General features: G+C 34.4%; 1 protein-coding gene across 1 annotated transcript; it reads right to left on the minus strand.

Moving 5' to 3' along the window:
* Positions 1 to 472: 472 nt before the first annotated feature.
* LOC143558916 (uncharacterized) lies at positions 473 to 1,893 on the minus strand. Its single transcript, XM_077047652.1, has 2 exons — positions 1,032 to 1,893; positions 473 to 927 (listed from the first exon to the last, which is right to left on the minus strand). Exons 1-2 carry the CDS (start codon positions 1,891 to 1,893, stop codon positions 473 to 475), a joined length of 1,317 nt encoding a protein of 438 aa, XP_076903767.1.
* Between the last annotated feature and the right edge of the window lie 9,647 nt (positions 1,894 to 11,540).

An 11,540-nucleotide genomic window follows, 5' to 3' on the forward strand; every position in this document is an offset into this window, starting at 1 on the left:
ATAACAAATTTGTCCAAATATGGCTTACAGATTCGGTTCATCATATCCATAAACACTGCCGGAGCATTAGTGAGTCCAAAAGGCATAACGGTGAAGTCATAATGTCCGTACCGGGTTCTAAATGCAGTATTGGATATATCTTCTTCTTGAACCTTCAATTGATGATACCCGGATCTTAGATCAATTTTAGAAAAACAACTAGCCCCTTGTAACTGATCGAAGAGATCATCTATTCTTGGGAGTGGGTATCAATTTTTGATCGTTACTTTATTCAATTCTCGGTAGTCGATAAACATTCTCATTGATCCGTCATTCTTCTTAACGAACAGAATCAGAGCTCCCCAAGGTGAAGAACTTGGTCGAATAAATCCCTTCTCCAATAGTTCATCCAATTGCTTATTTAATTCTTTCATTTCAGTTCGTGCTTATCTATAAGGAGATTTAGCAATTGGAGCCGTTCCCGGAACTAAATCTATCTTGAATTCAACTTCTCGATCCGGTGGAATTCCAGGCAACTCATCAGGGAATACATCCTTGAATTCTGAGCAATCGGGACCTCTTCTATTTTCTTAGACTTAGGTTCCTTGGTTACATAAGCCATAAATGCTAAGCAACCTTTACCCAAACAATGACTTGCTTTTATTTTTGAAACAATTCCAATTTTACCAGAATCCTTATCGCCAGCCATTCGAAATATTTTCCTATTTGGAGTTAAGATTTCAATAGCTTTTTCATCACATAATATTCGGGCTTGGTTGACGGCTAACCAATCCATTCCTAGGATAACATCAAAGCCAGCTAACTCCATGGGTAATAATTGAACTGGCATATCATGTTCGGCTAAGGAAATATAACTACTTAATACTTCAGATATTTTGATCAAAGATCCATTAGCCGTTTCTACTTCGTATTGATTATTTAATTTAACTAGAGGTTCATTTAATAGAGCACAGAATTATAATCAATAAAACTTTGGTTGGCTCCTGAATCAAACAATACTCTAGCATAAACGTTGTTGATAAGAAACGTACCAGTAATTACATCTGGTAATTCTCCCACCTTTTGATTGTTAAGCATGAAAGCGCGAGCATTTCCCTTTCTTCCCTCGTTCCTGGCACCATTACCACTGGCGCCTGCAGCTACCTGTTTCTTCTTAGTGCATTCCGCACTAAAGTGACCCTTTTCACCACACTCAAAGCAAACAATCAACTTTTTCCTACAATCCTCCTCCTTGTGCCCTAGCCTCTTACAAAAATTGCAAGTTGAAAACGGATCAAACTTGCGTACATCAGTCTTAGGAGTAAGCTTCAAACATCTTCCCTCGTGCCGCTTACCACAATTTTTACACATTGGCCGATTAAACACATTCGACCTTTCTTTCCCTTTCTCAAACCTTCTTTTCTCATCATTCTCCCTCTTCTTTTCCAATACACCCTTCTTCTCTTCGTCCTTATTCCTGATCATACTTTCCATTAAATATCCTGCGAGTTCAACAGCAGACTCAATGGTAGCAGGCATGTGTGATCTTACATGATCACGGATTTCTTCTGGTAACCCATAAATATACCGCGTCACCTTGTTATATTCTGGCGTGACCAAATGCGGTACAAGACGACAATACTCAAGGAATTTAGTGTTGTATTCCTTGATATTTGTACCAATGACTTTATGATTCCAAAGCTTAGTTTGGATTTCATCTACCTCATGAATGGGACAGAACCTTTGCTTGATTAACTCTTTAAAAATCTTCCATTCCAGTTTATACACGTTACTCCTTCCCTTGATCTCAATCAACGTATTCCACCACTCCAATGCCTCTCCTTTGAACATCTGAGAAGAGTACTGGATACTTTCCTCCTCGGTGCATTTACTTATAATCACTATGGATTCCATCTACTCAATTCAACGGAGCGTTGTTATTGCTCCTTTATCCCCATTGAATTCTTTTGGTTTATACACTTGAAAATCTTTGAAGGTACATCCCATGCTAACTTTTGATCTTTTTGTTTTGCTCGGGACGTGTTCAGCAGTGGAACTTTCATAGCCTTCTTGTTTCTTTTCCTTCTCATCTTTTGTCTTTTCAGTTTCCTTTCTTTTTGAATGTACCGAAATACTATGGCTAGGGTGAGTTTGTTTTACTAATTTTGATTTGGCCTGACTTTTTGAATTAGCCGTGTGGTCTTGAACCATCTTTATCAATGGAGTTACAGCTTCTTTGATTAACGGGGAAACTATTTCTTTTATCATATCACGTATGTCTCCAATATATTCTTCCGGAATTGAATTATTATTTTCAGGGGTCTTCGCTTTATTAGCTTGACTCCCTCGACTTACTCGGGTTTCTTGTTGTTCAGACATTCTGTGAATCACATAAATACATGGATTTAAAACACAAAACACAAGCTTTTATTCATAACAGTACAGAAGTATAGAAAAATACAACATGTTTAAATAACAACATTTATATAATCCTAATCCTTGGGCTATTTCTTAACTAGGCTCTTCATTTTGTCACACTTCTTGATGATCTTGTTGCTTATCTTTTTCTTTTTAACCGTCTCGTTTCTTAATTCGTCCATTACTGAGTTAGGAGGGTTGGGATATCCTACGGGTGCAGATGCAGAAGGGAAAAGATAAGCAGTTTCCCTTGGATACAGGTGAGGATTTGTTACATATGCCTGCATTTCCTCATCGGGAAAGGTTGTTTGTATAAAACTCCTCGATGAGACGGGCCTCCTCTCGTATCTCGTTTGCTTGCTCAGCCTCAGTTGGTATAGGACCTTGGTATGGTGGAAAACCAAGAACCTCAGGATAGTGGATTGGTGCTTGGGTTGGTCTTGCTAGAATTTGGGCACCTGGTGGCGGTGATCCAAAATACCACATACTCTGGTTAGAATGACAATTTATCTAGCTAGAAGATTAAGTACTTGTTTCCTGTTTAACTATACTTTGAACTTCCATATCATATGGATAGTAATTCGGGGTACCAGTCAGCGGAACACTTTCTGAAGTGTCACTTGATATTTCAATTGGCATCTCGGGGCTTCCCGGAGCATATACTGGTTGGCTTATGTAAGCCAAGCAGGGATCGATTTGATCAACAGGATATTGGTTCATCTGATTCATCAGATTTAGATTCACCGGGTTATTACGGTTATTCAGATCAGCCGGGTTTGTGTACACCGGTTCAGTCGGGTTCACTGCTACAGTTGGCCATCTAGGACCAAAATTTGTGCTGAATCTATCAGACGGCTCGGCATCAGGGGCAGGATATGACCTCCTTGCAACCCGACTTCTTTGTCCTTAATAATTTTTATACGACGTCTGCATATATATAAACATAGGGATAGGTAGATTACCAATCATAACTTATCCCTACTTATCGGATAACTGGTTAAACCTTAGGTACTAATTTATATTAATACCTAATTCACTGAATCCGATGGCTCTGATACCAACCTGTCACACCCCGATCCAGTGCCTAGAGGTGTGACCAACAGTTGGTACATGTTTTGTAAATATATCAGAGTAGCGGGTTTATTTTAGTGGAAGTCTTTAAATACTAAAATATTAATTTACATTATCAAAATTACTCGAGAATTAAACACGCGAGATTCAGTTTTACAAAACAATGATATTAATAATACAAGGATTTATAATATTAAAAAACGAGCCATCTCGAGCGATCTTCTATGACTCCAATCCTTGTATACCATCTATTGTCATCTAATTACCTGCAAGGGTGGGAAAAACACGTCAGCTATATGCTGGTGAAACGTTGACTCGATATAATATTTATAACAGTTGTTAAATACAAACATAGTTTTCTGTTTCACAAACTCAGCAGGAATGCTTGTCCATTCCCGGGATTTGTACCACTGCTCTACACACACAATTCAAAGGTTCCCCGAGTACATAGCTCCTATTCGGAGACAACCTTCCCCTAGGCTATGTAACCCTTATGGAGAACTGGTTATGACTGACTTGGTTTTGTATGCCAATTATCAGTTATGTTTGGATCCAGACACATGTGTATTCGGTCTGAGTTGCTTTTTATTATCTATTTTGTATTGTAACGATTTTTAGAGATTTTATCTCATGCAAACATTTATCAGACTCTTTGTAATAAACAACCAGTCTATTACAAGAGTAAAATCATTTCAGACAGTAAAAGGTTAACGTGTTCACCTTATAATATCAGTCGGAACATCAAAATCCTTAGCTTCAGTATGCTATCAACATATATTCATAATAGATATGCATAAGTACCTAGTTGGTGTTATTCAGCAGACTTTTAAGTCTGTTTCAGTTCAGCAGACTCGATGTCTAATCAGCAGACTTGAAGTCTGATTCAGTTCAGCAGACTCGAGGTCTGTTCAGCAGACTGGAAGTCTGATTCAGTTTAGCAGACTCAAAGTCTGATCAGCAGACTCTTAGGTCTAACCTAACCTTAGTATAGTTATAGTCGTTTTATGAAAATAATTTGAATTTACATATGACGTTTGGAATAGCACGCTTTGGCCTAATAGAGGATATCACGTTGGCAAACTTCTCCAGGTAAGCAAACGGGTCCCACGGTTGATTGGGATGTATGTGAATTGCTTTCCTTAGACAAGAAGAGTCTACTAATGATACCCCCTTCCAGTTACTACGTGCCCGTCAAAATAATAGTTTTGATAACATTACTTCACATGGAAGCAACGTCTTTACTTTATAAAACATTAATTGAAAAAATATTAGCAGTTTAACGACTATACCCTTTACTAAGTTATATCTATGTATTTAAAGTAACTAGTAAAAGGTAACTTAACCTTAATCCTACCTTAATCGGCTAGACGGAACTAAGAACTTAAGAAATCAACAGCACTTCAGCTTGTGGATCGTTTATAAGATCAGTAGCTCGTTCAGCAGCGTAACAACACCCCGTTTCTTCGCGAGAACAGCCCTCGGAACCTTGGAACGTCCTTGGCACGAATCCCTAGGTTAAGTGTGTGAAAATGGGATGAACGGGCTGAGTTCGTGGCTGCCCTATTTATAGGCGTTTTTGTGCACGCGAAGATGCAGCCTCTGGCGTTTCGCGATACGCGAAGATGCATGTACGACATCGCAAAATTAACCCCGTGCTGACACGTGTCGCCTCGTCACTGGATAACGTTGAATTATGTGCCAGCAACTTCGCAATACGCGAAGATGTTCTTCTTTGCATCTCCGCAATACGCGAACTTGAAAAAGTTTCAGAAATTCCATTTTTAGTCCCTTTACTTCCAGATTTGGCATTTTTAACCCAAAACTAGATGGGGTATTTATCACGGTGTTACATTAATGTAATCACCGTACATCTTTATTCTCTCTTCTACTTAATTTTTTTATCAGATTTAAACTATACCACATAATTTAACATATTTAATTAAATATGTGGTTAAGAATGAGGTTCTTATATATATATATATATATATATATATATATATATATATATATATATATATATATATATATATAGGGTAAGATTAAAATGAAAACTAATTTGAGTTGTGAAAACCCGCGAAAACCCTATGTAACAACGTTCTTTTTTTTTGTTACATGTAATATATGTTGTAACATTTAATACAAAACATCGAAACATAAAAAAAAAATGATTTGCTATTTTTTAACATTTTTTTACTAATTTTTTTATATATGTTTTCAGGAGAGAGAAAAAGTTATATTTATATTTACATTTTTTATTCACTTTAATTGTGGACCATAAGATTTAAACATTAATTAAAAACATGTGGTTGAGAATGGGTTTCTAGAGTTTTCACAACTCAAGTGGGTTTTCATTTTATACTTAGCCTATATGTGTGTGTGTGTGTGTGTGTGTGTGTGTGTGTGTGTATAGGAAAAGGATCCAATACATTAATTCCTTGTCGTACAATAGGTACGCGATCTCATCTACCCTTGATTTTAAGAAAGCCTAAATCACCTCCACTGCCCAACGATCTCCTATGTGTGAGCCGTCACCGAAAAAACGGTCTCCGCTCAATCCATCTCCATCTCCACCGCTCGCCAGCGCCATCAACACTCTTCATCACCATCATCGCCATCGACAACGAACTCATCGAAAAAACGCAAAACTCGTCACAGGTTTGTTTAGTTGAATTGAAATTAAAATTGGAGTCAATTGATCAGTTAATCTTTGAAATCGATTCAATTAATCATCATTTCGAAGCTTCAATCGATCAATTTTGAGTTTTGAATGATGGGTTTTGACATTGAACGTTTAAGATTTGGCTTGAACGTATAAAGTTTTTGCCTGAACGTTTAAGATCTGGCTTGAACGTTTTAGCTGAACGTGTATATATATATATATATATATATATATTGATACCATTAGTAACAGAGTAGACATGGATTAGTAAGTTTTACAAAGCCATAAACCGTCAATAAGTTTATCATTATTTTACAAAATAATAAACTGTCAAGGTAATTTGTAAAGAATGAAAAGGCATCCTGAAAATAAATTAAACATACGAACAAAGTTTCCTTACATAGTAACTGCCAGTCTATAATTTTAACTTAACCAGTAAATTGCTTTAACCTTTACTTAATTATTACTTAGATAATATTAGAACCATTTCTTAAAGGGGTGTTATTATGCCATGATTCAATACTTTAAGAGCTTAGCCCATCATATAGTTTATAAATTTATAATGCAAATATAATAGAATCAGAACTTCTTACTTGAATAAGAATGTAGTAACACTCCAATGGTAAGACTTCAAAGCTTGAAGTTTTTATTAATTTGCTGGATATTATACAAGAGTACTGAAAGGAAAGAAGAGAGGTGCTAAAACTTAGCGTGCCTCTATATAAAATCTAACTCTCCTTTTATAGAGAAAACACACGGGAAAAGTACAAAACAAATAAATTAAAATTACAAAAGTTATAGAAAAGTAAAGATGCTCTATAAGAGCAGGGCCATTTAAATTGGCATCCAAAGTCTCCATTATTGTGCTATGTCGGAGAATCTTATCATGATTTATAGGCTATCTTCTTTTGTCAGAGCTTTATCAGAGCAATCAGAGATTCCTATTATGAACAGGGAATAAGCTTTATTAATTTTGGACCTTTTCTTTTTCTTTGTCGGATTTGCTTTGGGAAGATTCCCCCGGTTGGTCTATGAATTCTTCTTGGAGTTTTCTTAGATATTTCTCCAAGTCTGCATCTAGGCATGTGATGTCTTCTATTTCTTGTGTCTCTCCTGCTTAATAAGAGAACTCATTGTAATCTCCCTGACTATTAGACGAAATGGACATGGCCTTTGAGGAATCTGTTATAGAAAAATGTTTCTTTAATTCCCTCTTCATCTCTTCTATATAAGACTTGATAATTCCAGACTTTGAAACTTCTTGTTTTCCTTCTATTAACCTTTTCGAAATATGTTCGAACGGACTATTGATTTCCTTTTGTTGTCTTTTTACCATCTGGGTTTTATAATATTATGTTCTTGAGGTGATTATATCTACCGTATCCTGGCCTTCAATCTTGTTGGTAGACGTATTTATCCAGGTCATTTTTGTCCAGAACTTGGTATAACAAGTTCTTTTTGTCCAGAACTTGGCCTTCAATCTTGTTGGTAGACATATTTATAATATGTTACTTTAATCTTAATGCTACTTCAATCTTAATCATACATGAATTAAATATATTAGACTATGTGGTTGAGATTGAATGTGATTAAAATATTAAAGTAGCATATTATAAACATGTCTACCAACAAGATTGAAGGCTAAGTTCTGGACAAAAAGAACTTGTTATACCAAGTTCTGTCCCATGCCTTAAAAGAACTTGTTATACAAAGTTCTGGACAAAAATGACCAGGATAAATATGTCTACCAACAAGATTGAAGGCCAGGATACGGTGGATATAATCACCTCAAGAACATAATATTATAAAACCCAGATGGTAAAAAGACAAAAAAAGGAAATCAACAGTCCGTTCGAACATATTTCGAAAAGGTTAATAGAAGGAAAACAAGAAGTTTCAAATTCTGAAATTATCATGTCTTATATAGAAGAGATGAATAGGGAATTAAAGAAACATTTTTCTACAACAGATTCCTTAAAGGCCATGTCCATTTCTTCTAATAGTCAGGGAGATTAGAATGAGTTCTCTTGTTTAGCAGGAGAGGCACAAGAAATAGAAGACATCACATGCCTAGATGCAGACTTGGAGAAATATCTAAGAAAACTCCAAGAAGAATTCATAGACCAACCGGGGGAATCTTCCCAAAGCAAATCCGACAAAGAAAAAGAAAAGGTCCAAAATTAATAAAGCTTATTCCCTGTTCATAATAGGAATCTCTGATTGCTCTGATAAAGCTCTGACAAAAGAAGATAGCCTATAAATCATGATAAGATTCTCCGACATAGCACAATAATGGAGACTTTGGATGCCAATTTAAATGGCCCTGCTCTTATAGAGCATCTTTACTTTTCTATAACTTTTGTAATTTTAATTTATTTGTTTTGTACTTTTCCCGTGTGTTTTCTCTATAAAAGGAGAGTTAGATTTTATATAGAGGCACGCTAAGTTTTAGCACCTCTCTTCTTTCCTTTCAGTACTCTTGTATAATATCCAGCAAATTAATAAAAACTTTAAGCTTTGAAGTCTTACTATTGGGGTGTTACTAGTCTGTCATTCTTATTCAAGTAAGAAGTTCTGATTCTATTATATTTGCATTACAGTTTTATAAACTATATGATGGGCTAAGCCCTTAAAGTATTGAATCATGGCATAATAACACCCCTTTAAGAAATGGTTCTAATATTATCTTAGTAATAATTAAGTAAAGGTTAAATCAATTTACTGGCTAAGTTAAAATTATAGACCGGCAGTTAGTATGTAAGGAAACTTTGTCCGTATGTTTAATTTGTTTTTAGGACTCTTTTTCATTCCTTACAAACTACCTTGACGGTTTATTATTTTGTAAAACAATGATAAACTTATTGACGGTTTATGGCTTTGTAAAACTTACTAATCCATGTCTAATCCGTTACTAATGGTATCCAACGTAAACAGTGGTGGATCCAGAGAATAATTGCAGGGGTAGCGTAAAATTTTTTTAATCGTACATAGAAATTTGTTTTTCCTGGTTTTGCATTTACCGGGCCCTGATTACGCGTTTCGCGTGTAGCAGACCCCAGTATAGCGTTTTGCTCGTACAGATGTCTGGTTATGCGTTTGACGTGTCTCAGGCCAGGCTTCGTGTTACAAGCATGTCGGCGCTCGATTAACCTGTTTGAATGACGGATCAAAACAAGTTGCTTCATAACGGGTCTCCCCAAAAATAACCCAAACTTGATTGCTTAATGATACTGTAAAATTATTCAAACTTATTAACTTACTAATAAAATAATTTATTGATATGTTTTGATCATATCAAAAACGTATTGTTAATGAGTAATTTTTTAGCTTACTCAAAAAAAAGAAAGTTAATAAACATAATATTTAATTAAATAAGAAAATAAAAGATAATTGTAAACCAAAAATAAATAATAAATAAAATTATAAATAAGTTAACTAATCTAACAACAAATCATACCATATAAACACATTATATTTATCTGTCCAATTTAACTAGAATATTTGATTAACAAGTAATTTGAAATGTTTAATTATAAGGTGATTTAAAATTCAAACCTAACTAAGGGTATTATTTGTAATTGTGTTAAGCTAGAAGGGATTAATAATAAACAAGCTTAAAGTTTTCTTTTTTTATTTTGTTAAACCCACATTCCCCCCCCCCCCCCCCCCCTTTCTCTCTTTTCCAATATATCCATATTCAATGGATTCCAAGTTAATTGCCGGGTTTTTTAAACTTTGAAAGGTATAGTTGAAAGGTTTTAGGTTTTTTAGGGGGGAAGCATACTATAATTTCAGAGATAATGAAATATATAAAACGTAAAAATGAAAATTTTTTATTTCGTCGGAAAAGTTGAGAGGTAGTAAGTCCGCCCCTGGTCACTTAAAGAATACTCAATTAAATCACAAAAGTCAAAACCTAATACGCTAGCCTAGAGTTACATGCAAACTAAACCCTTTCTGCACTCGATCTTGTCATATTGCATATATACTCAAGTAGATTTGGTAAGTATTAATTAATTACGTAACTAGGTCTTTATGTACCCGATCTTTGGTTCAGCTTTTGTTGAAAAATAGATTTTACTATCTCGGATATTCGGAGTTTCGGATACCTGAACAATTCGGTTAGTGAATTTTAATATTCGAATCTTTTAACGGATATTCGAACTTCATATATCCGAAATTCTGGATACCCGTTCGGATAGTGAAACAGATATCCAAAATAAAAAAAAATCAAAATTACATATTGTACAGCATCTCCAGTTAGTTTCTTGAAAAAACTAACGGTTCGATGTATTTGATAAACAAAACAACTCGCCATGGTTAGTTTAGTAAACTACTTGTGTCTTGAAAAGTTGTAATCTACTTGTTGTGACTAAAGAATTTTTATAGTAATCGTGGGCGTTAATTACGATGCATGCAACTCTTTACTCGCGACGACTAAATGTTCAATGAACGTGCTCTTCACCGTTAGTTTATGACCACGTGACATGCTTTACTTGGCTCTACAAACTACGCGTGTGTTAACGTAATCCTTTCGACACGACTAGTTTATAATACATGTTTATGATTTTTTTTGTAAATGATATGTGAAATTTGAAATATATTTTCATAAATAGAGAACTTTCCCTATTATTTAATGGGATAAAGACGAATACTGGGAATGTATCTCATAATTATATGCATTGGAAATGGAAGAGAAGTATAAATAAGCCGCCTAGCCTAACATCTACAAGTAATCCTCTGCAAATAAGAAACTGTAGAACCAGCACAATCATATTTTCGTGACATCATTTTAGTCATGAAAAAATCGTTTTAACACCACATGTTCTCAATAGAGTTTAATTAAATAATATTTTTTTTTATATTTTTATCTATTACAGTTTTTCTCTCTACATCTTATAATTTATAAAAAATCATTACATTTCCATCAAATTTATAAAAAACCTCTACCTTTTCTTTCTCACCTTATAATTTATACTCAAACCACTCACAACCCCACCTTATAATTTACAAATTCCCTCCATAAAATTATAGGAGATGGGTTAAGAATGCACTTAATTCCACCAAGCCAACCCAGAATGTTTGTATGGATTACTGGTGGTTTACTATATATGGTGTAGGTTTTCAGTTTCAAATATATATTCTATATATTTATTGTAAGTAGAAGAAATCAAAAATATAATTAAAACATAAGTAGTATCAAAGCATTAATTATTAATCCATTCCCTATTTGTGTACATATAATTTACACTGAAAATCGTTTTAGTTTTCTCTTTTTTTTTAATTAAATAAGACTTATTTATATATTTATTATTATTTTTCTCTTTTTTATTAACAAACACTTTCATAAAATATTAAAAAATTATAATGTATAAACAATAAAACCCTAATTTAACTTTCTCGTATGATCATA

This window comes from Bidens hawaiensis, unplaced genomic scaffold (genome assembly GCF_021521415.1).
Source record: "Bidens hawaiensis isolate Kalapana, Puna unplaced genomic scaffold, B.hawaiensis_p1.1 tig00019670_1, whole genome shotgun sequence".
NCBI lineage: Eukaryota > Viridiplantae > Streptophyta > Magnoliopsida > Asterales > Asteraceae > Bidens > Bidens hawaiensis.

What these genes read in the sequence shown, in the direction of transcription:
- LOC143558916 (XM_077047652.1), bottom strand. Translation starts at nt 1,893, where the DNA reads ATGGAATCCATAGTGATTATAAGTAAATGCACCGAGGAGGAAAGTATC. An exon ending in ATTACCAGATGTAATTACTG is followed by an intron (nt 928 to 1,031) that starts GTACGTTTCTTA and finishes ATGAACCTCTAG; the next exon opens with TTAAATTAAATAATCAATAC.